The 26,656-nt window shown below is 41.1% G+C and overlaps 1 protein-coding gene across 1 annotated transcript; it reads right to left on the reverse strand.

Annotated features, from left to right (window-relative positions):
- Positions 1-1,968: 1,968 nt before the first annotated feature.
- Positions 1,969-26,656, reverse strand: LOC128822311 (uncharacterized). Its single transcript, XM_054004004.1, is given in 5 exon segments — positions 1,969-2,159; positions 2,162-2,495; positions 18,638-18,701; positions 25,450-25,645; positions 26,383-26,656. Coding segments are annotated over 5 exon segments (1,059 nt in total).

The following is a 26,656-nucleotide window of genomic DNA, read 5'->3' on the forward strand; positions in this document are numbered from 1 at the left end:
GATAAATCCTTCACTGGTACAAAATGTTGTAACACCATTTGAATACAACTGACTTTCATCAAAAGCATGCTCTTACAAAACAGATTACTCTGTTTCACAAAATGCCTCTGTTCTGTATCCTTCATGATTAATGAGTAATTCCTCACAGTGAATCCACAAGAACAGAAGAAAACCATTTTTGGTTCCTGTTTTCACAGAGCATTATCTTCCACCAACGATATAGTAGCAAATTACAATCCTGATGCACTTTTTACGTTCTCCAATTTTTCCAGTTGTTCTGGTTTGAAAGCAAAACCAGCGAGAGACTCCAAGTCAGAAATACAATTTATTAGGAAAAGAAAAAAAAGAAGACAAAAATACATGCAATGATACAAAAGGAAGACCACTAACAAAGTCAGAATACAAAGTGACACCCCTTTGGCCAGCGTGCTGGTAGCAGTCCAAATTGGAGTGGCAGATATGGTTGCTGTGTCTTCCTGGAGACCTGTGGAAAGGCTGCTTTTCTGTCTAGAAATCCCTGGATTTATCCAGGTGGGAATGCCTAGCTTCTCCCCCTGGGTGGAGCATCTCACAATGGGCTGATGTTATTTTGAGTCACAAGGTGTGTTCTTAATCACCTGTTAAACAGAACTGGCTCCTGGAGAGTGTTATCTCTGAGTCATGTGGCAAGACATTGATGGGCTCATTAACAGGAGATAAGGAAAACTGTCTAAATACAACTGCTACTCGGATGGTAATAGGAAACATCTTGGTGCTCAGTCTTGGACACCAGTTTAGAGACATTGCCAGTGTTTGTCCCTTCAGCTGTGATAAACAGAGTGCTTTACTAATGCTGTAGACCCCTGCTATATTTATTTCTGTCTTCTGTCCAGCATCTTATTTGTTCTCTCTTGGAGACACAAGCAGAATATTAATGAAAAAGTTTAGCTAATTTAGTTCTTTATTTCTTTTCCACTGAAGAAGCATTAATTCACTAGCAGCATATCAGTAGAAAGCAGAGTCTGAAGCTTCTGAGAAATGCAGCAAAGCACCAGGGATCTATAACTTCTACTACGGAAAGAGCTGAAATTTCTTGCCACATCCCTAACAGATCCATTTATGGATTAAATAGAGATAATAAGAAAAGAGCAGATTCACATATCTATTCTTTAAGATCAAACCTATGACCAGGAAGTAATTTTGATTTATTGCAGAACAGTGGAAACCAGTTTCTGCAACCAGTACACCAGACCCTCAAAGGGGTTAGGTCACTACATCCCACTAAAATGTGTATGGTTTAGATAGACTTTTACAAAGTATTAATAACTGGTAGTGTTAAATGGGCACTACAGAGCATGTAACATCACTGCTTTATCACTTTTGCTAGAACCCACATTGCAAAAACCAAAGAATTGCTGCATCACATGTTGTCCAATTAGCCTCTTGAATTACTATCATTTTTATATTTCACGTTTCTTGGAAATCTATCTAGGCTAATCTATCTCTGACCAGTTGCAGAGCTAGGGTTAAAATTGGGCTGTTTTTTAATTGATTTATAAAATACTCAATTTTAAATAGGTAGATCAGTGTGAATACATTTTATTTTTATAATTTTATATGAATTATTCTGAAATTCACTGAGGGGTGAAGCTGTAGTATTTTGTTTCTTTAGCAACTTCAGGATTTTTGAAGAAGATGTAAAAGACCACATGAGATGGCTCCTTACCTGCACCTTCTGGAGCAGCATAGCTTAAAGTATTGTGGAAAGCCTCTTTATTATAGTTTTTTTACAGACCACCTAATCTAGGGATGCTGCAAGCTGTTAAAAAGGGTGGTGGTGGTGGATCCTTGCTCTCCAAGCTTCCATCTGGAGACTACAGCTGTGTAGCTGAAAGAGAAGACAAATAAGACTTCACAGAATTCACAGAATGACTAGGTTGGAAGAGACCTTCAAGACCACTGATTCCAACCGGTTCCCTGATACCTCAACTAAACCATGGCACTGAGTGCCACATCCAGTCTTTTCTTAAACACATCCAGAGATGGTGACTCCATCACTTCCCTGGGCAGACCATTCCAATACTTTATCACTCTTTCTGTGAAAAACTTTTTCCTAATATCCAACCTATATTTCCCTTGGTGCAGCTTGAGACTATGATCTCTGGTTCTGTCAGTTGCTGCCTAGAGACCAACCCCACCTGACTACAGCCACCTTTCAGGGAGTTGTAGAAAGTGATAAGGTCATCTCTGAGTCTCCTTTTCTCCAGGCTAAACACCCTCAGCTCCCTCAGCTGTTCCTCACAGGCTTTGTGTTCCAAGCCCCTCACCAGCCTCGTTGCCCTCCTCTGGACATGCTCAGGCATCTCAATGTCCTTCCTAAACTGAGGGGCCAGAACTGGACACAGCACTCAAGGTGTGGCCTCACCAGTGCTGAGTACAGGGGAAGGATAACCTCCCTGCTCCTGCTGGCCACACCTGATACCACCATTCCTGATACAAGCCAGGATGCCATTGACCTTCTTGGCCACCACTGCTGGCTCATGTTCAGCCGGCTGTCAGCCACTACCCCCAGGTTCCTTTCTGCCTGGGCACTGTCCAGCCACACCGTCCCCAGCCTGTAGCACTGCAGGGGGTTATTGTAGCCAAAATGCAGGACTTGGCACTTGGACTTATTAAACTCCATCCTGTTAGACTCTGCCCATCCATCCAACCATTCCAGGTCCCTTTGCAGAGCCCTCCTACCTTCCAACAGGTCAGCACGTGATCCCAGCTTAGTGTCATCTGCAAATCTGCTAATGAAAGACTCAATACCCTCACCCATGTAGTCAGTAAAAATATTGAACAGGACCGGCCCCAGCACAGAGCCCTGAGGGACACCACTGGTGACTGGCTCCAGCTGGATGCAGCAGCGTTCGCCACCACTCTCTGGGCCCAGCCATCCCACGAGTTCCCAACCCAGCAAAGAGTGCTCCTGTCCAAGCCGTGGCTGCCAGCTTTTCCAGGAGTGTGCTGTGGGAGATGTTCTCACTGCTCATGTTTCCCCATTTTATCTCAAAGGGAATCTGGGCATATGGGATGTTCCATGGTATTGAACACCATATATTTAAAATTGAACAGAAAAATAGTTTCTTTTTGAAAGATAACTAACAAATGAAAGCTTGTGAGCTCATAAATACATAAGTTCTTAGAAAAATTAGACTTTTTTTGGTTGTTATATTGATCATCTTTGGCAGCTTCTCTCTAGAAATTTCTGACGTAGGAAGAGAGTTAAATTTAACTGGATGGGGTTAAAAGGCCTTTCCTTAGTGGAAAATTATTTTATCACAGTGTATGTTAGAAGTTTGTTTCTTAGTGTTCACCTGTATTGAGCAAGATATTGGTCTAAATATGCCTGAGGCCAAAGGCAGGATAACAACTTCTATAAAATTGTTCTTTTGCTAAGTTGTCCTGAGACTGCAAGATGAGCATTTTCTCTTCTTAACTGTTTGTTTTTCATTTCTGGATAAAAGAATCAGTTTAGAAATTCACTTGCATGGCAAAATTAAATGCATTTTTATTGTGGCTGTTCTTTCCACTGCAGTTATGAAGGAAGAGGACCACATGATCTTGGTGGGGAGCAGTAACACTGAAAATTTTGTTCTCAGACAGTCATTGCACTTCTCAAGTCATCATAAAAATACATCATGATAACATGGTGTCAAGAGTGCTTGCATGTTTGATATTTTTGTAAGGCTAATGATGATACTGCTTCAACAGTATTATTATCTATCTTTCTCAGGAAAAGAAAAAAGTCAAGAGACACAGGTTACAGATATGATAGCAGTAAGATTCAAAAGAAAAATGTAATAGAGGCATGTTGAGACTAACATGGCTTTTCTTGTTTCTCAGGTTCCCAGGAGAGTTAAATCCAACATCCCAATGGCAGATGTTGGTTTGAGCTTTGGCTGTAAATTAGCCACTATTCAAGCAGCATCTGAAGAGCATCCCATGCCTCTGAACTAAAATATGTTTTAGGATGGTAAGCTCATATTATTGCTCCAGTTTCTACCAACCCTTTAGTTTTGGGACCTGTCTTTCATAAATGTGTGTTCTTGAGCTCTGAACTCACAGGAATGAGATAATTTTACAAATTAGAAGACATGATTATGGTTAGGTCCCTTTTATGGCCACTTTGTTGGTCTTTGGGATGGCCTTGTTTCCCCTAAACTTAATGTTTGAGTCCTGTCTGTCTTTTAGGCAGTCTGTATGAACCTCAACATGCAATCCAGTAACTCCTTCTTACAGCTTTGCTAATGGACTCATTTATAGAAAAGCTGACACATAAACCAAGCCCCAAAGGCTTATAACACACCAGTCAGTGTCCTGTCTCAAAAAGCACATGAGTGCAGGAGGAAGGAAAGGAGAGATTTATGCAGCTTGATTGATCTCTTCTTCTCTGAATTGCAGTATTATTGAATGTCTTTCATTTCAGAGGTATTTTGCAGAACACTAACAGGGCTCAGACTTCAAAATGGCTTCTCTGCATGCCTCCGTGTACTATTTGTCTATTTATTTTGGGGAGATAATTACACTGGCACTAAAGCGAGCAGTTGGAGAGGGATTGGAAGGATAAGGTCAGTGAAAGAAGTTATTTTGTTTATATGACTGTAAATCCTGAGGGAAGGCTACTAAAATGGAGGGATAAAAAGGAAAAAAAAAAAAAAGAGATAATTATAATAATAACCTACTGGCAATTTTTGCATATAATTTCAGCAAATTGCTGGATCCTCATGGATTTCAGCAGATTCTTTTGACTTTTGAAACTTGTCCCTGAACCACCTCCTCAGCAGAAATCTGCAGGATGTTTTGGGTTGTGCCTGGGGCATGAAGTGTTCTTGTTTCTTCCAATATACATGCTCACTAATTATTTGCAAAGCCCACTCAAGATGAGGGAAAAATATCTGTCCACTGATGTGAGGGACTGTTGACCCAGTTTTCTCTGCATAAATTACTGATTTCATCCTAGAGCTTGGCAAAGACACTCCATATTTTTCATGCACAGCATACACACTGCTTATTTCTTCTGAATTGTTTTTGTGCTTTAAATGGGGAAGTGGTAGGGATAAAGAGAAAGGAAATGGAAAGGAGCAAACTCAGAATTCCTGTCAGCCAATACAGGATGGGCACCTTTCCAAAGTAGTATGTTACCAGAAAAAGCCATTGTCCCCACTGGTTCTGAAGAGATAGAAGGATTCAGGATCCAGAAAATGAAATTTTTATAGCTCCACAATTGCATCTTTCACAACTTTGGTGTCATACTGAGTCTTGTGGACTTGGCATCGAGCCCAGCAGCAGATGTCTTGCACTGCATTGACATATAGTGTGATGAGACCCAGGACAGAAGCATAATTTTGCAGCAGGCATGTGAAATAATATTTTTGGTAAACATTTTATACAATCCTGAGGACTACATTTTGGAAGAAGGGACAGGGCTGCTTTGACACCTGTGAGCCTAAATGACTTTAGATGAAGATAGGGGCTGGTTGTAGCATCCTTCTGTGATGCCTAAGACACACAGAGAGGATCTTGGATGGAGTGATGGCTGATACCAGGCAACACAATTGTTTCAAATAACTCCTCTCTGTTTTATTCCTTCCATGCTGCAGGCACACCAGGAAGGCAAGTCAGAATTCATGTTCCTTTGCATTACAAAAGTTGTCTCCTGGCTAAGAAACAGGATATCTTGGCCATGGTCACAAACCTGCATTAACTGGTACTGTCTCAGAAAACACTGTTTTGCCCTTGGCTCCCTTTTCCTTCTCTCTTCTTTCATACCAGTGAAAGCAATTGTGTGGTTGCTTGGTGGATCTCCCCAGAGAAGTGAAGCAGACTAAATACTTCTTTGCTTTGGCCTCTTAGTTTACATGGGACTTACTTCTCTCTGAGGTGCAAAAATCAGAGATTCACAGAATCACACAACGGGTAATTTTGGACAGGGCCAGTAGAGGTTGTTTAGTCCAACATCTTTGCTTAAGGAGGGTTCCATAGAGCATGTTACTCAGGATTGTATCCAGGCAGCTTTTGACTATCTCCAGAGAAGGAGACTCCACAAGATCTCTAGGCAGCCTGTTTTAGTGCTCAGTCATCTTCACTGTAAAGTTCTTCCTCATGTTCAGGTAGAACATTCTGTGTTTCAGTTGTTTTTTCTGTCTTGAGGAGGTGGAGGGCTGAAAGGCTACCAAGCCAAGCAGTCAGGTTAAAGGCAGATGCAAAGCTGTCTATGCTCCTGAGAAATGGCAATGCCCACTTAACATGATGGTGAAATTCTGCCAGAGGTTCAGTTTTCAGTGCTCTCACAAATTGCATTACCTGTGACTGATAGCTTCTTTGACAAAAGGATGATGATATTTCCCCCTTTTTTCTGTAAATTTTCAGTGTAATTTTGAGATGCTGAGAGTGGAGAGTGTCTGCTGAGAGTGTCTCCTCTAAGTTATTTGTACACCATCCTGCAAAACACATCCATGATCTAGGCTGGGCTTTTTCAGGCTTCTATAATGCAAAGACTAGAAGCCAATTTGAAGGTACATTTTTGTTTTAGGCACCTGTGCTTTTCTTACTATGCAGTCAGGAAGAAGAGGTAAGTTATATGTCCAAAGAAAATGTCAGGAAGTGTTTCTAGGAAGTACCCAAAGAGAAGTGACATGACAGAACATTTCACACATTCGGTGCATTCGGGAGCACAGACACTGGTTTGCTAAGAGCTTGCATATGTATTGCAGAAATGGGCCATTAATTGCTTGTCTATTTCCAATATAAGGCAGCAGTTCCTAAAATCTTATGTGTGCCATCGGCAAGATGCAGAGTTCCTGCTTCTCTAGGGACAGGCCATTACATTCTTTAATACAGTCTATAAGCAAGCTTCTTCCCATCCTGCATAGTTTTCTTTTTCAATGTGAAAATACATCTAATATCACATCAGGTCTCATAAACGTTCATAAGGTAGTGCAAACAGCAAGAAAGGTGAGGAAGAGAGGAGCCCTTGGTAAGCATTTATTTATTTAATGTGATCATTCAGATGTCCAATAGGAGAAAGCAAGACTTAATTTATCTGTACTGCTATTGGAACATAAGTAATAATGTTAATGACCTAGTACTTGAGAATAATTGAGACCTCAAGGGAAAGAATGGTGGAGAGCTATGTGGTGGGTAAATATAAAATGAAAAAAATCTTTAATAAGATTGACAAGCAATAACATTTAATAATTTCTATGGGAAAAGTGAGAAATTAATACCATTTTAAAAGGAAAAAACCCCAATCTGGTTTACACAGCTCAATCTCTCCAGGCAGGAATTTTACCTGCTAAAACAAGGATTTGAACTGGTGGTTGTTGTGGCTTCCAGCAAAAGTCTTATTTTGAAAAACCTAAATTAATGTTCCTTCTCGGTTGTTGATTTGATTTTACTGCTACTGAGCTGGCAAAATGCACGTTGCTGTGCTGTGTTCTCTGCAAAACAGCTGCATATCTGCCAGACAGAGAATTGGACAAGCTGCTGATGTATAATGGGGGCTGAACTGGAGGCAAGTAGGTCTCCCTGCGCTTGAGAGTCAAGTCCTGCAGAAGCTCAAGAAGGGGCCCACAGGAATCCCATGAGGTTTAACAAGGCCAAGTTCAAGGTGCTGCACCTGGGTCAGGACAACCCCCAGCAGCAGCACAGGCTGGGGATGAACAGAGGGAGAGCAGCCCTGTGAGAAGGACTTGGGGGTGCTTGTGGGTGGGCGGCTGGACATGACCCAGCCATGGGCACTCCCAGCCCAGAAAGCCAAACATGTCCTGGGCTGCATCCAAAGCAGCGTGGGCAGCAGGGGAGGGAGGGAATTCTGCCCCTCTGCTCTGCTCTGGTGAGATCCCACCTGGAACCCTGCATCCAGCTCTGGGGTCCCAGCACAGGAAGGTAATGGAACTGCTGGAGTGTGTCCAGAGGAGGGACACCAAAATGTTCAGAGGGATAGAGCACCTCTCCTGTGAGGGAAGGCTGAAAGAATTGCTTGTTGGTTCCTGAAGCATCTGGTTTCCACCAGGATGAATTAGACGAAATTGCTGGTGGTAAATATGGATTAGGTCGGACAATTGTGTGGTATTGCTGGAGCAGACACTTCCATTCACCTCCAGGCTCAGACAGCACAGAGCAGTCTTTTTACTTGAGGCTTGTTTGTTTTGGACTGTCACAAATTATTTTTAATCTTCAACATAAAGGCAATATGCCTTCAGTGGACCAGTGACACTGAAATACTTTTGTTTATAAGGAATAGGTACAGTGGTTTGGTCATTATCTTGTCCATCTCCAAATATTCACTTAATTCACATCTTCCCATTAGCTATGCTGGCAGGTAAGCCTCACGCTGTGCATGGTATCCTTCACCCAGGGTGCATAGAGGAGAAGGGAGCCAGCTCCATTTCAGTCTCCTTTTTCATGTGCTGTCCTGTGAGCTGGTGACATCAGTACAAAGAAAGAAGCATTCTCAGGGCCAGAAAATAAATGTAAAATAAAGAATAAACATCCAGACATGTACATGACTCAATAGGAGTGAGTCCTTCCTTTCTCTGTTGCTTGATTCATTTTGTAGAGATGCATGTCCAGAGGGGAGAGGCTGGCAAGATGGAAGAAACAATTGAGGGACCTGTAAGTCATCCAACAACTTCCTCACAGTGATCACTGGAGAGTAAAATGAACCTGAAACCAGAGTCCCTTCAGTCTGAGCGGGGAAACCAACCCTGCAGATGGGATTGGATTTGAGTTTTTTGTGGGCTGGAAGAAAGGGACTTTGTGACAAGCAAGTTACATGAGGGATCGTTGGGGTGTTCTTGTGGTGCTGAACTGTAACACAAAACTGTCCAAGGGAAGCTGGCTTCAACAGATTGTCTTCTCATAGAGGCACACACAGCACAGAGATGTACAAGCCTGGAAAGGTATTTTACCTTCAGCTGCATAGGGTTAAGACACAGCCCCTAATAACAGGCTACACATCACCTTAAAATCTCTTAACAAAGGAATTGTATCTCAGGAAGAAAAATCCCACCTTCCTCATCTCTGGGGCTTATATTTCTTTCTGAGTAAGTAGTGGTAATGAACAACCCTCTGGTCTGAGGGGCTGTTGAGCTACTGTGTGCAGCCAGGGCTCCCTCCCTCCCTAGTGCCTTCTCTTGCCAAGGATTGGAAGCATAGGGCCAGTTATTTCACAGTGAGATCTGGGTAGCAGCCCCAGGAAGTACATGCAGGCATAGATGGAGGAGTAGTTGGAGGATGTGTAGCCTGAGTCACAGCCTGTGCCCAAGAGTGAAAGCCTGGCCAGAGCTAGGGCTAGCCATGGCCAACCTGTTGGCAAGTAAATATTCTGCAAAGCACCACTGAGACCAAGATAGAGGGGAAGCCCAGCACCCTCTGAGGGGCTGGTGAGAAGGAACTTCAGGCCATACAAGAACTTAAGAATGCTCAAAACCTTGGGCAACAACCTACAAGGAAAAAACATAGAGCACAGCAAACTTCACTTTTGTTTTCATGCCTGCCTTTCCTGTAAAACCAGTGAGTCCTCAAGGAGATTGGAGATTCTCTTAAGCTTAAGGACTTTCAATAGGATAGAGGTGGTGAGAATAGATAAAGAGCACATTTATCTGATGCAGATGGAGGTGTGAACTTCTATTCTGTAAAATATCTGGAAAGCATCAAGGATTGATTATCACACAAACCCATTTTATTTGCTCATTTTTTTATTTCTATTATTAGCTGTTAAAAGATATTTTCCAATTCTGTACAGCTATCCCCAGGAATTTCCTCCTTTTCCTTCCCCCACCCTCCTTTTTTTTTTTTTTTTTAAATATATTTTTCTTTTGATCTAGACTTCCTCTGAAGTTCTACTAAAGAGATAGCATCTTCAAGTATGGCTTCTGGCATTTTTTGCTCCTTGCATTACTGGTCCATATTGTGAGGTGACTTTTGGGGGTTGTTTGTCTATTTGAAGTGATAGCTGCAGTGCAGAGAGGCCAAAGTTGGTAAGCCGTGGTCTCATAGTGTCAATCTCCAAATATGACCATGGTAATCCAGTGCAGACAGAAATATGCTAGAACTAAACTAAACAAAGACTACTGTCTTTGGAAGCTCCAGTGGGTACACATATGTCAGTTGCAGAAACCAAAGACTCATCTATCACTCTATATTTCTGGAACTGATGTTTTTATGCACAAAACAGCTAAATATAGCATCTTCCAGCTTTTCTTCCACAACATAAACAATAAGGGCATCGGCAGAGGCTTGCTTTTATGAAGTTACTGACATTGAGTAAGATTATTACCTCAGGTTGCATGGATATTTGTGAGGCATTTTAATTGCAACTTGACAGAAAAAAACAGAAGTGAGGAGTATTTTACCCAGACTGGTTCTACCCTATCTAGAGTAGTCCACCATGGTCAGTATAAAAATACTCCTGGGAGATACCTTGGAGGAAAAATAATCTTTTTGATTGCTGAACATCATTTTTAACTACGCACAATAATACAGAATAATTGTAGCCTAGACACTAAATGTGCACATTCTAAATTAATTTCAGTGCAAGACTTAATGGGACTGTCTCTGGCAGTATGAATTCCCAGAATTGGTTAAGCTGTACCTGTATGTCAATTAATCTCAGATTCATTACTCTCATTGACAAAATTCCCTCCAGGCTAGCAGTGCCAAAGTTGGATGATGCAGGGGATTTTCTGTTGTGATTGTTGCCAAGTGATAACTCAAGCAAGTACAGATCTCAACACTGCGTGTTCCCTTCTGTAGGCAAGAAAAGATTACCGAAGAGAATTTAGACCAAAGCGAATTTCGAGAATTTTATTTTGTGCTCCGATATTTTTCCTTATGTAGCAGAGCAGATTAAAGGAGCTGGGATGCCTTCTGGAAATTTAAGAGTTGGCTGCAGAGAAAACTTGTGAGGTCCCTCAAGACCTGTTCTTTGGCTCAGCTCCTTTGGAACTGAGCCCCCACAGGAATGGAGAGAAGTCAATACTATTCTTCTCTGTGCATAAGGAGCTCTTCTCTGTTTATAAGGAACAGGCTCTGTGTGGCTGTGGAGCCATTTGCTCCAGCCTTCCTGCTCTGCATTTGCAGACCCAGTTGTAGAAGGATCACAGGCTTACTCTCACTTGCAGGGAAATGAACTAAGTTCAATGCAATATCTTTTCAAAGGGGAATATGATATTTATTTACATAGTCTTTAAACAAGTCAATTTTATAATTTCACTCTCCAACACTCACAAACTCATAAAGTTCCAAATATGTTAGTCCATGTGGTCTGGACAGCGAGGGCAAGGAGCACTTACTGTCAAGTCCTCATCAGATTTTTGTGGTTGCTTTTGATAGGACACATCAAGCTTACTTTTGCATATTGCTTTTATACCCTTTACAAATCATCAGTTATTAAGAAACAGTCCTTTGGTTCAGGTTCATGCTTACATGAATCTTCATCAATCTTACATCATTATCTTCATCATAATCTTCATAAATCTTACATCAAATTGCTGCTCACTGTCTATTTTTCCTTGTGTGAAATATGTTTGAGGTGTCTGTTCTTGCTGTGATGTTCCACAGCTTTCTAGCTGCCTTGCAGATGTGCTGATTGCAGGGTCTGTAGGCTCATCAGGAGCACTGGGTTGGTGGTAGTGACAAAAATGGCTCCTCCCTTGATTTTGCTGTTGGAAGTGGTGTCCTGGGAGAGATCTGTGTTTCTTCTGGTAGTCATGTATGGAGTGTCACCTACTCTTCATGTCTTCTTTAATTTTTTTGCCATCAGTCTTGACAAGCTTATATATAACTGATGCTTATGTATAACTGAGATGTTTGTTGTGCTCTGTGAGATTTTAGTGCTGGGTATGTCTTTCAAATATAATTGCTAGTGATTGCTGAGGTCAAGAACCTAGGTGAAACATCGTTAGAGGCCCTTAAGAAGATGACTGCCAAAACTTTTATTGACTATTTTGTATGCTAGTTCATTTCCAGAATCTAAAAGCAGTGCTCTCCTATGAAGTAAACAAGGCCTGAGGAGTGTGGCTAATCACAGGACAGGATAGGTAACTGAGAATATTCAAATATAAGGTAAAGGAATAAGGATGCAAAAGGTGCCCTGTACTACTGGATATGGAAAGTAAACTTTTTTCCCCAGCTGAGTTGAGTAGCAGTTAAACTACTTTTTTCTGTACAGTTGTTTGAACAGAAAGGAACAGGGGTGGAAAAATCAATGATGAGGTTGTTCGGCATCATGTTCTGGAAGGTAATACCTCATACAATTATTAAGTACCTTTTAAGACAGACCTAGAAAATCTCTAAAAACGGACTTTTCAAGATTATGAACCAGATAGATATTGATGGCAAGTACAATTATACACTCAGAGGCTGCAACTGTGAATCTTTACAAGGTCAGTATTGACTTTCTTACTCGTTGTTCCATGCTGCTAAAACCCATTCTTCCACTCTGCTGGGTGTCAACAAGACAGCTGGGAAGTATGTCTCAAAAAGAAAAAGGATGAGAATGAAGCAAAAGTCTTGCAAAAATTTGCTCACATTTACCTGGCCTTCCAACTATTACAGCCTTACCTGATGCAGCTACTGTGCCTCTGGTCAGTTGTTTTAAAAATGAACTTTCCAATGTGAGCCAAAGTGTTTCTACTTGGCTACAGAAGGAATAGATCAAGCTCTCACTTACAACACTTCTCTTCACAGAAGTATATGAGAAAAACTCTGCAAAGATTCTTGAGTGATAAGGGGTTATTCTCATCTTTCACCACTGAACAACAGATATCCCTGAGGTTAAGAATGCAGACTGTAGTCTGGGCTGGATTCTTGACAATATGACTGAAATCTTCTGTGGCCTTCAGCAAATCTGGGTTCAGTCCCAGTGTCTGGGTCCTGTGCCAAGGATCATCAATGGGTGTTGGTGTTTGGTCTAGCCCTATCTTCAGTGCTGATATCTGCACATTCTGGCATTGACTAGGTGTCGCCGTGCCTGTCTGAAGCTCCCTGGCTTTGCCTGCCTGGCAGAGGCACAGTCAGCAGCAGGGGACACTCCCCTGTTTCTCGAGGAGATTTGGGGAGTGGCTAAGACAGAGCGCTTCGGTGTCTGTCTTGTAAGGAGGAGAGGCGGTGTCCCAGGAGGTAATGAGGGAGTTGATTCCAGGCTGGGGAAAAAGTCTCAGGTTTAATGCAAGCTCTGGGGAGCTCCAAATGCCATTGTACCTGATGGCTGAATCTCGCAGTTGTCTTAAATTCTGGGGCGGTAACAAGGGGGAAGGGATGCCCAATGGGGGGATTCGGGGGAGTGGAAGGCAGAAGGACAGACAGACACAGAAACCAATGGGGGAAGTTCAAGGGAGGGACCCCTGGCCCTTGTCCACTCACTCGATGCCCAAAGTGGAAGATTCTGGGAGAGTGGGATGGAGCCGAGTGATGGACAGGGTGCCAGGGAGGGGACAGGGGAATGACTGAGCATTTTCAGGGAGATTGGCATTGAGGGAAAGGCGGGAAAGCTCGGGGTGGAACCACCAGGAAAAAATGGGGGGTGAAGGGGCAAAACATTACAGAACTGTTACAGAGGTATAAAAACACAATACAACAACTAGGCTTTCTGCTAGGCTGGTAGCACTGCTGAGCTAAGGCCAGAAGTAAAGTTTGTTAAGAGGGGTATACTTTGTTACATTGGTTTATGTAACTGGAAAATGCATATAAACTTACAGATGAATTAAGCCTTTCTCAGTGCTTAGAGAGACATGAAAAACTTGGAGCTAAAAACCAGGAAAAGTAATTTCCTGTTTAACAACATTGGTTGCTCAAGTGGCAGGACGTTAAACCCACAAAAAAGGGAATTAGTAGTCAAAGAAGTGAAAAATTACTAGCTTCTAGAGAAAGCAAAGGAAGAGAAAGTAAACATCTAGAGAATGGAAACATACCCTAAATTCAGTTATCTCATTAACTGGATAATTTTGGGATGACATTTTTCTTTCCCTACATTTTCCATTCATGAAATGAAGATAGTAAGGACTACAAATAAAAGAAACTGTAAAAGAAAAAAATGGTTTTCTTCAATTTTTCATTTAAGTATTGAAGCTAGTAATTTTGATCTGTAAATCTGGGAATAGTGTGTAATGGCTGCCTGAAACACAGATAACTTGGATCATTTTTATTGGAATAAACACACATCTTAATAGGGGGTTGCCAAGAAGTGTTTCTAGTCTTTTGATCTGTTTTTAAATGTCAGGAATTTAATGCTTATGTTGCCAGATCAACTTGTGAGAGTCTGTGTGAGTTCAACCTCTTGAGAGTTTTTGTTTAATTTGAAGGGATAATTATTTTTAAAATGTCAGTTTTTAATTATAATTTAACCAGGCTAAAACTCATGTTCACATGATTAAACTCTCTTTTCTTTGTCCCTTTACCATATTTTGGAATTGCTTCTTCCCAAAATGATGCTCAAACTTTGCCAGGTAGGGGGTGGTTGCCACCAGAAAAAAAAATGTGCCAGATAATGTTGTAATAGTTGAACAATATCAATGTACATGCGCCATCCCTTAAGCCTATTCTCTGTTCCTCTTTAGGTCACAGGTATAGGTGTAGCCAAAGACACCAGATTCCTATAATTATAATAGTAGTAAGCTAATTTAGTAAATGAAAACACATCATTGATCACCTTGTGAAAAGAAAAAAAGTATTTGAAGGCAGGCACTACTATAGGCCAAGACAAGTACATTGGATATAGGCATGGGCCAATTGCCCATGCTGCTGGGGCCTAATTCCTCAGTTATGGTTTCTCCATGCTAGAGGTGCCTAATGAAGCATGGCAGAGTGGGATTCAGTCAGAGCATGTTCTCTGTATATTTCAGCTAAAACTGTCAGCTACAACAATCAAATCTGCTGGAAATCAGTTCATGGGTTGCTCACAGGACAATTGATTGTGTTATTGCCTATGTTTAGATGATTTGCAGAATAGACTTGCTGGTGCACAGTGAGTACTGTCACAGTGGTACTGTCTGTCTTCAGCAGCTTTGCTGAGGATGGTGTGGAGGTGCTGGAAGTCAAAGGTTAGGCTGGTGTGGGTGTCTCGTCTTTCTGCTGTTTAGACTGTGCCTTTTCAGGCAGCTTGACTGGATGTGCCAGGTGGTGCAGTAACCTGCCAGCTCTTCTTAGCCACAAGAAGTCCTGCGAGTTTCCAGGCATCAGCACAAGGCCTTGTCCATGCCAAATAATCCAGCTCTTCTGTCTCACTAGTAATTCCTGATCGCGGTAGTGGATAGGAGTTCTAAAGGACCAATCCCAAACCTTGCTCCTGCTAGTTCAAATGGCATCATCAAGGCTCAGAGAGAGTATTTAATTCTACATTCAGTGTTGCAAATTACTTCTGACTCTCTATGATACAAACAAGATTATTCCAGAGCAAATAGATTTGGAGCAAACACAGTTTTCTACAGCAACATGGCATTTTCTCAGTATCTTCACATAGATTTTGGATTGTACACTGTCATGCTGTTATTTACTTGGTCTAGTAATGTGGCCTGGAGTACCCTGTCCAACCCCGGGTAGCTGTAGGTGTCCCAGATAGCACTGGGCTGATAGGCACAACCTGTCCAGGTCCCTCAGGCTCAGCTCCCAGCCGCAGGCAATCTTAGCAAGCAGCTCTTAAGTGAGATCAGCTCTTTGGTGAATTCAGCTTTTAAGTGATTTCAGCCCTTTGCTCGCTAAGTGCCTCACACGGGGAAGAGAGAAGAGAAGGCTGTATGTGGTTCCACAGTGGTGTCTTTATTTGCAGCTCCTGTGAAGGGGTACAGTGACAGTTCTTCTGCCGAACTGGGGTTTATATAGGGTACAGGGGTGCTGGAAATTTTCCAATAGCCAGCATCAGGGCGAATATGACCTATAGTCTTACAGAGAGATAACAAGGGTCTGAATGCGGAAGAGGGGCTTCTTTGGTCCAGTCATCATGACTAGGCATTTCTTATCTTAGGCGAGTGACCGCCAGGGAGGCCTTGCAGGGCCTCTGACTGCTACAGTCAAGAACCAGGAGGCCAGTACAATTACATTGACTAAAAACTACAGTAGAGGATATGGGATCAGCTTCAATGTGACAAATCACCTCCAGAGTCAGATATGCAAATAAATCTATTGCAGCCTATAACAATTGCAATTAAAAAAAAATCACCATATTTCATTCTAAGATAATTTCTAGCTTCTGCTTAGGATGACCTCCATACATAGATGATATTCTAATAAAAGCTGAGATGGTATCATGAAGATATTCTCAGATGTCTTACATAAACCACCAGTTAACTGTAAGCATATAAAACATGCTTTCATGAAGGAAAAGTTACTTTATCTGTCAGAGTTAAGACCAGAGCTGTATTGTCTTTACACTACATGGAAAAGAGTTTATGTTAATTGCTTGGAAGAACAATCTGTTAATTCTGATCCTCAGGACAATTCACTGGATTGCAGTAGATAGTATGCATGTGACAAAGGTAAATTTGCATGATATCAAATACTCACCTCATGTCATGAGCCCTTACTTCTTCAAATCATAGATTTTTGGAATCATTATGGCTGGAAAAGACCTTCAAGGTCATTGAGTCCAACCTTTGGCCAAAACCCACCTTGACATCTAGACCATAGCACATAGTGTCATATCCAGTCATTCCTCAAACTCCTCCAGGAGTGATTCCACCACCTCATTGAGCAGTCCATTCCAATGCCTGACCACACTTTTATTGAAGAAATTCTTCCTGAATGATGGAGAATACAAGCTCTTTACCTGAGAGGAGAAACATTTGCCATTGACAAATTGCATAAAAGGATCTATGAAAACCATGCAAACCTTTAAAGAGTTGGAGGCTATTATTCTTAGTGCAATAGCATCTGTAACTTTGCCAGAGTCGTGCTACCTCAGAGAAGAGGATAGTTGACCATATATTTACATGTAATGGGAACACTTAAATAAAATATCACATGCTTTAGGAGACAAGGAAGTAATAGGAGATTCAGTGGCTGTCTGATAGTTAAACTTTAGGGGTTTTGGGAGAAGTTCAAAATAATGGTTATTTGAAGTTAGGGTGTTAGTTGAAATGTGAACTGTTAGGTTTCTGAGCAATTCAGAAACATGAACTGCTTTAGGACCCTAATGCTAGTGTAAATATCCAACCAATATATCAGCTACAGTGTAAACCATGTTCTGTTGTGACAAGAAGCAAGAAAGGGATGAAACAAAATTGGCACACTCTCATCTTTGGTTTTTGGCTTTAGACTCCTTCATGTTAGATAATTCAGTCCTCCAAGGGAATGTCAAGAGACTACATCTGGCCACTTCCATTTAGTACCTTTTTTCCTTGGCTAACAAGGTCTGCAATGCTGCGTCCTCCATAGATTTCTCTCTATTATTATGTGACAGATTAGACTATATACTGTGAAACATAGGCTAGAATTTCTTCTATGTTGAAAGTTGCAATGACATGTTTTGAACCTGAGTTGTAATTAAAATTTAACTTGGTTTGATGTTTACTTTGATATTGAGGCCACTAGATAAGCCAAGTTAGAAGAATGTAACTAGCTGGGCTCAATAATGTAGTCACGGTCAACTGAATGAAATGTTACAGAAAACACAGTCTGTTAAAGCAGCAAGATCAAAATTGATGCATTTCCAGAATACCTGAGAGATAAAAAAATCCAAATGGAGAAGACTGGTGATGTATCAAATAATGAGTGTATGAAATATTGAAAGCAGACAAGATTTTGACTGTTTTTAAAGGTGACACTTTCTAAGGGTGTTTGTGTACTATAGTGCTTGCTGCAAAAAGATTTAGTCCAACTGACAATTGGGCTATGACCCATGTCCATTGTACTAAATCTCTTGCTAATGTTGTATCAGAAATCAGATTTAGATGCATGTTGGTAGCATGTCTAATGAGTGCAGAAAGACACCCAGGAGAAAACAGATAGAGTTATCATTGTATGTAGTTTTTAATTTTATTTTTCTTTGATTTCAAACAGATTTTGGCTGTTAAAAATTAATTCTAATATTATGTATTTTTCCCTCAGTGAATTGTTGGTAAGTTTATAGAGCCTGAACCACTATTTTGCTATTGGAGATAGCTATAGGGGACCATACTCGGTAACTGAAGGTGATTCACTTATCATTCTTAAGGCACCTTTTACTAAAAGGAGCATTCTTGAGTGCTCTAACACTTGCTCCCATTTTGTCAGGTTTCTGCTGATCAAGTCTTTTGTCTGACTTTGTACCTTTTAGAAGGATTGATTTAGTCCTGATAATCACCTTTTCATTTTTTAGCTGCACTGCATTGTTCCTATCCATTTTCTTTCTGGACGCGGCAAAGCTGCAATTAATTTATTCATACAGGTGCCTTTGCATATAGCCTGCCAGAGATCATGTCAAAAGTCTCCAGAAACTTTTACAATTAACAGTTGTAGCTATTTAGCAACTGACTATCATTAGTAGCCTTTCTGTTCAGGTTACTTAATTAGTTACAACCAATTACCAGTAGGTCATTCTTCTCTTCTCTGCAATTTGCAGTTTAGTGAGGCAGCTTTTCCCTCACCCATTTAAAAGTCTGTTGTAGGTTGTTGTGCTTGAATGATTAATACCTACCTGGTAGGAGATTTGTAGCAGGCACTTGATCCTGCTGCGGTAGGACTTGCTAGCAAGGTTTCCTCTAATGGCAGCACCAGCGCAATTCACTTTGCAGGCAGATCAGAGGGTGAGGCTCAGTATGATGTACAGAGTCACAGGTGGGAGAGTCACCTTTTTCCCCTTGAACTGTGTGGATTTATGATAAAGCTGACAGCTTTATCCTCCCATGTGTTTATAATAAAAACGACTTTAAACCAGCACATTAAAATGTCATTGTGCTGCAGCAGGAGCTCCATTTTTTCCTGATTCAAAAGATCAGACTTGTCAGATCAGTGCAGGCAGTATACAAAGAGGAAACTGATGCCTCTGGGGTGTGCTCCTCCCTGCCTCAGAGAGCATGTTAGAGGATGGAAGAGAAGGCTCTGGGGAGATCTTATTTCTGCCTTTCAAAGGCAGCTTACGAGAAAGATGGATACAGACTTTTTGGCCTGTAGTGATAAGAACAACGGGTAGGAAGTTTATGTTAATTTAAACTATTTTTTAAAAGATGAGTGTGGTAAAGCACTGGAGCTGGTTTCTCAGAGAGGTACTAGAACACATTCAAAGACAGATTAGACAGGGCTCTGAGCAACATGATCAAGCTGAAGATATCCCTGCTTACTGCAAGGGTTTTGGACAAAATGACCTTTAAAAGTTCCTTCCAACTCAAACTCTTCTGTAAATTCTACAATTTTATGATCTTCCCCTCTGCATCAGAAATGTTTCTGCTTCCTTGAGAAGTCTGCTGTGACCACAGAAGCCTTTTCCTAACAATGGCTATAGGACCTGCCAGCTTTATTTCTTATAGGAGCCTGAAACTGAAATTCCCATAAGAGGATGTTATACTTGCCTGAAGATGCCTAATTCCCATCAGCTAATTTGTATCACTGAACAAGCCTTCCTCTGTCCTGTGTAACACTAATTTCTTCAGAAAGCTGAAATTTTAGTGCTTTGATTTTAACTAGGTTTTCAGTGTGTAAACTTAGAAAAGCATTTTCTAGTGCCAGAAATGTGTTGTGGTAGGCGATTGGTGAGATTCTGCAGACTCCAGGCCTTTTTTCAGGGAATGCTACACAATAATGAATACCAAACAGAAATTATTGAATACAGGTAAATTTTAATGAACAGCACTTGTGTGCTGAACATATGTAGAAAAAAGGTTTATTTATGAAGGCTCACTTGAGACTTGTTTGTGAAGGTTCACTTGAGATTTGAACATCCCAATCTAAATGAACATTGCTGCTCTTGATATGTGCCACTTTGTCAAGATTTCTGAGCAGAAAAAAAGCTTCATTTAGCATAAAATATAAGTTTTATTAATATCCAATGAAACCAGTTGATCTTTAAAGCAAAGGGAAGCTTTGAAGAGTGAAATGAAAAAATTGCAAATAATCACAGTAGTCTTTTTGTGATGCCTATAGAATGGCTGGATACACTGATGGTTGTGCATTTCTTATTGCAAGGTGGTCAGAACTTGACTAGAACTAAAGAAACATTGCTGCTTTGCAAGAGCTAGCTTTTGTAGCCTGATAATTTCCTCTTTGTGTTTCTCAGAATATTATTTACGTGGTATCTGCTTTACTTCAACTCATCATAGCAAAAGTTCTTACTTTGTACTCTGGATAATATATAGCAAACTACATACAAAACAAATGATGATGTTAGGATTAATTATTGAGACAAGAAGTCAAACAGTACATATGTATAACTATTTTCAGAGACTGAAGTCATGGTACGGATTATGGTTAAATTACCTTCCTTTTACCCATTTATTTAGATATAAAACAGAAACAGTTTTCTGAAAGTATTCATTAAGTCTGTTTTAGGCTCTCTTTGGAACAGTTTTGGGTACTGAATATAAACTGGCATCAGCACTTTCCATGCTCCCACTGTAAGTGCAGTAACAACAGCAATTATGTGATGCTGTATATTATTCAAGCTTGTAGTTTTTTTGAGTTATTCTCTAGCACAATGGATGGCTCTGGGTAATGATACTTGCGTACATTTTCTCAAGTGATACTTTGCAGACATATTTAGTTAAAACATTAAATCTATCTTTTATGAATTAATTAAGATTTTATTTATATTTCTAATTCCCTCAAGGAAGAATGTAAATGAAGTATATTATGCTTGAAGTATTATTGTTGAGTTGGACTGAAAATTTCAGTTTGAGATTCTGAATGTTGCTAGTGCTGTCTATGTCAAAAAACAGAAGGTATCTGTAATCCCTTTCCTATTCAATACATACTCTATGTTTAAAAGAACTGACTGTAAATTTCTGTTACAGAAAAGAGTAAAATATAAGATAGAACGTGTATCATATTCTTTGTAAAAATATATGTATTTGAAAAAGTTTTATAGTTAAGCACACAAAAAATCAGGAAATCTGAAAACTGTTGACTGTATAGCTGAAATCTTCACCTTGTATTATATATGGAGGCAAATTCTTCCATTGTGTCTTGGTTACCTATAAAAATGATGGTGTTGAAGTGACACACACAGCATTTTAAACGGAACACACGAGGCAGCACAGAAGCTGAGATGCCAAATAATTTCAACTCTGTGTCATTACATGGCCCTTCATGCTATTCCTTTTTCTCTTATAGCCCAGAATATAGACTTTTAAGTTCTTAATTTCTGTGCATCTTCTGGCCATATAGTACTCAGTTAGTATAAAATGGGTAATGTTTATTGAAGAAGAGTCCATGCCTTTTCTGGTCCTGGGTCATACAAGATGTTTCTCTGTTATTAGATTAAGAACTGTAATGAAAACAGCCCATTAGCCTTGATACTGTGACTGAATCAATTGCTTATAGATTTATAAATGTGGTATCAATGAATATCAAGGGATCAGTAGTACAGACTTCTGCACTTGCACTCCCTTCTTCAATGGAAGTGCTCAAACACTTCATGTGTGGATGAGCATACTGTGGATTTTAAAGAGGGAGAAATTAATATAGGGGTGACTGGAGAATTTTCCAAGTAACTTGTGATTATTCAGGAAGCTGTTCATTAGTCTTGTGCACAGGAGCCTCAAAAGGTCCTACAGATTTACAATACATCAGCCTTCTTGAAAATTTGAGTACTGACAATGGTTGCATACCAAAAAGCACTCTTACAAATCTGGTTAAGGAATGGTCACCTGGATATGGCAACAACTTATTAGCAAGACCCAATTGTTTCTGTGTCTCAGGGTCTGACTGAGACATGTCCAAAAAAGGCAATTATATGCCTGTAAGTCCTAGAGTGTCCCATTTTTTTTTTTTTAAGATGCAGAAATGCAATCATGTTTCTCTTTTAACTGTGATTTAAGAAGGCTGAATTTTTCTATGACAGGCAATATCTTAGTCTGACCCAAGTTCTCTCTTTTTGGAACTGCTTTGCTGGAACAAGATGAACAAATGCCAATCCTTGTTTTCTGTTTTCATGGGAATAGATGAGAGTGGATATATTTCCACCAATAAGATTTGGAGGGTGATGTGTAATGTTAACATGCAAATCAGGTGGAGATGATATTTCTGTCAGGGGAAATAAAAACTCTTCCATGAATTTGCCTCATCATTCCTTTCATTTTCTGCATATAAGCTCCATGTAAAACTGTCAGGCTGGTAATTAGGCAAATTATAGGGACCTTCTCATATGAAAACTAATGCAATTTCCAGAGAGAATTTCAAATGAAGATGCCCACAAGGAAGGCAAAAGTCTGAGCTCGTTTTCCCTTATTGAGACTGATTTTTAAGTACATGGATTTTTCACTGTCTAAACTTGACAGCAGCAAGAGGATCTAAAGGTGGACTTTCTTGCAATGAATAGGTCTCTGAAAAACACTTGTCTTCCAGAAAGTAACTTATTTAAATGCAATATAATTTTTTTGAAAATATTCCTGTTTAGCTCTGGTAAAATTGTACAAGCTGTCTGCATGTTGCATGATTTATATGAGAAGTCATGAACTGGGGAAGGTTTATCCAAAATCAGCACAGACTTGTAAAGCTGGCAGCAATCTTTCCCAAAGGAGAGTTTGTGGGAAAAGTCAATTATAAACTAGGTTTCATAATTTGCTGCAAACACTCTATGCAGAGCTCTACAGAGAAACAGAATTTCTCACTTTTAAGGACATGGGGCAATAATGAAAAAAATGTGATCATCCACCTTTGTCCTTTTAAAAGCAACAAATAACATTCAATAAACAAAGAGGCTGGGGAAAATGTAGTAAGCTATGTAAGAAGAAGCCATGTCTCAAAACAATCAGGGGGAAAGTTTTGGGGTGGCAGAGTCAAAAAGGAATACAATATATGAAATAGACTAATTTTTACAGTCAGAAATATGACATAATATTCTTATACTTCCTTAAGACATTTTTCTCATTCCTGCATTATACCCATATAAAAATATTAGCATTTCTCAAAATCAGTGTATGTTGAATGAACTTAATTTATAAGAAACTAATTGTAAAATTGAGAAAGTTAAACCTGTTGATATGTTATCCAGTTGACCATTCCTGGTTGTCCAGGGATTGGTTTATAACCTATATTTAATACTTTTTCATCAGTGATGCAGAAGGGGGAATGTTGCCTGCTTTGGTGGGTCTGTGAGGAAATCACCCTGGCCCTGGGAACTTACCTGCTCCATCTCCACTGGGCTGGGATGGAAACTCCCCCCAGATCCTGCAGCCCACTGTTTCTGGTCCCTCTTTAAAATTATTAAATCATTACTACCAAAATTTACAGTTCACGCTGAAGTCACATTTCAAGCCAGCAAGGAGCTTTACCGAGCCATGTGAAGGATATTTAAGAGCAGACCTTGCTGTCTATGTAATACAGTTTAAGTTTACTTTCTGAGCAGTCACAGGATTGCTCCAGTGTCTGGGACCTGCCTCACCAGTAATACTGGGCAAGTGCCCAGAGACACTAGTGCTCCCTGTAGGAAAAAAAGCTAGCCAAGGCTAATGTCCTGAGGAGGGCACATCCCTCAATCACACTGTCTTGGTGAAAAGACAACTAATTTAGACATATAATCTATTTTCCTCAATCACATACTCTTCCTAACCACTTTGGAAATGATCCCCCAAATCCTAATTTTATTTCTGCAAGTAGAGCTGATTATTTTCAGTCCACTTTTCTGTACATATCTGATAACTGCTCCTTTCCTTCGCAACCTTGTCATTGTGAAGGGCAGCCTGGAAATACAATCATCTGCTTCCAAATACTGGTCCCTGTGATCAGTCTGGGAACATCATTGGTATTGGAAGATGGATTGCCATTTATGCTTATTATATTTTAGTGAACGGTTTTGAGGGCTGTTGTGGAAACTAGGTAACCATTTCCTCATAAAACTGCTTGGACCAGTTGCTGGAGATGAAATGCATACACCTCAATTTATTAATGAAATCAAACCATATAGAAATAACCCAGGAAGGAGAAGCACAGCCAATATACAGGAGAAATGTTTCATTTTCTTCTTAACCTTAAATTAAGCTTCAAGCAAAATATCTAGGGACATCATGGAGTCCTAATTTCCTCATTGCTTGAAGGGTTAATTTCAGATGTGTCTACAGAGTATACTGCTGTTCAAGTGAAAGCTCTGAGGTGCAGGCAGGGATCAATGCATGAAGTGATTTTATCTAGAGGGTAACATTAGACAGAGAAATGTTTCTTTCATTTTTAACATGGCGTAAACCTATGTCTTTCACTAAACTGGAGTGATTTTATTTTGATGATTTGCATTTTGAACATTGGTCCAATGGTCTCCACCATTAATGAATGTGTTTACATTTTTGACAGCTGAGTCAATAAAGTTAGGGTTAATAAAATATTGTAGTTATGGCATTATATAGCATTTTCATTCCTAAATTCTTGGGTTTGGTAGTACTTGGATATAATGAAGTAGGATTTAATATCCACCTACAGCAGGGAGAAAGTTCATATTTTTATATCTATACAGCTGCAAGGATATGATGCCCACCTCTACTCACCTTTAAGTCTGTTACCTTAACAGCCAAATAGGCCTCTAGGAGTAGGAATTCTATAGGCCTTGGGTAGTAAAGTGCCAATTTTCATATCACAGCTATACTGTCTTCTCTTGGTATTTTCATCCATTTAGTTGCTGAAGAGTCTTGCTGCTTTATCACAGTTTTTCTGAGCATTCCCATGATTTCCAGGAGATCTGGATCAGCATTAATATGTTTCTATTACCAAAAGGTCTTATCCAGCACAGGACACTTAATAGAAGAGCCAGATGTGCTGACAACAGATCACAGGTCTTGTGGGAGGGGTGCCTGCACTCCCTTGGGAGACAACAACAGTGTAGAAGGACCTATCAATCACTCGCCTCAGTTAGTTGCCACTCAAAGTTAACGTATTCCTTAGTTCCAGAAAGTTCTCTGTTTCTGTTACCCCTATTGGCCCCTGTTGTAAAACCACTCCTCCTCTGTAACCCCATTGGTTCACAGTATATCACCCCATCCTGTCTCCTCCCTTGTGCCTTTTCCCCATTGGGTAGTTTGTACCCTAACCACTCCTACTCCCTTTCCCTTATATACCCAGTCCCACCTTCCCTCAGGGCTCTTGGAGCCTGCTCCCTCCTCGAGTGCTTGTCTCCCTGTCTCCTCTGCCTGCTCCTATACCTCCCTCACAATAAAGCCTCAAGGATCATAGCAGCACAGGAGTCCTCTCGTCCTTGTCGGCTATCCAGAGCTATCCGGATACCATTGGCCCCTCCCCGCGGACCGGTCAGCCGAGGATCTCCCCGGACTGACTGGGCACCCGGGCAGCCCCGGGGTCATTAATTATTACAATTGGCGCCTGAACATGTTGACCACTGCCCTGGCCATCGAAGAGCGTCTCTTGGATCTGTGACCCATCGCTTCAGGATCCAAAGCGCCGTTCGCCGCCAATTCCAGGGACAGCCGTTCTTCTGTTTCAAGAAGACTCCTGCTCCCTGGACCTGCTGACACCTCGTAGGCATCTGACTCTGCAGCTTCGGGGGAAGCTTCAGATACGACGAGACCAGCAGAACTCCACTGCCCCGCCAAGGCTCCTTTCCTTTTGCCGCGTCTTCTTCTGAGATTGGTGAGTGCTGCTGCTCAGGTTGAGCAGCCGATGCAGGCTCTTTCTCTTTTGTTTTACATTTGCTTTGGCTGGCGATTCTCTTCTACAGTGGGAAACATGGGCAACCGCCTCTCCCCTGCCAGACGAGAGTTCTATATCCAAGTTAAATCCGCCCTTGTGTTGGGGAACATTTCCTTTAACAAACACGTTTTAAAATCCTTTGTTAATTTTATTTATGATCATTTTCCGGACGTCTCTAAAGATGATGCCTTTTCCATTTAATTTTGGGGGAAAGTTGGGAGGTATATTTATGACATTCAAGTTTCGGGGAACTTTAAGGTGGGACGTTATTTTCCAATTTATGATTCTATTTTTCATTTAGTTAAAGCAAAAGGGGAAAGTTTGGGCCCCAGTTCTCCAACCCCTCATTCCTCTTCCCTCATACCTAACCCCACTTCCCCTAAGGGTGGATCGGGAGACAGATCCTGCCACGACAAGGCACAGGGTTGCTGCCGTCTCCCTGCTGCCTCCCAATCCACTCCCTTATTCCGAAATCCCCTGATCCCAGTTCTATCCCCAGCTGCAGTGGTTGTTCTAATGTAATTGTAACATCTCAAAATGGTGACGGCCGCGTGGCCGATCGCCACACATCACAAGATGGTGCCTCCTCCTCCTCACCCCCTCGGGTTCCTGCCAGCCTAATATCTCTTCCCCTTCCGTCGGTCGCCGCCCCCGCATCGGGTCCCACCTCCAACTCTGCGTCGATTTCCGTGACGTCGGGACCCTCCCATCCTGCCTCCTTGACCACGCCCCTGGGAGGGCCCCTGGTGGGTGGGACAGGCCTGCCGGAAGGCCACACCCCGGTGGGTGGGTCAGGCCATGCCCCCTCTACTGCCTCTTCTGCTTCCCATGCCACTGGAACCGGAAGCAGGCCTGGCCGGAAGCAGGCCAT

This window comes from Vidua macroura, chromosome Z (genome assembly GCF_024509145.1).
Source record: "Vidua macroura isolate BioBank_ID:100142 chromosome Z, ASM2450914v1, whole genome shotgun sequence".
In the NCBI taxonomy this organism is placed as follows: Eukaryota; Metazoa; Chordata; class Aves; order Passeriformes; family Viduidae; genus Vidua; species Vidua macroura.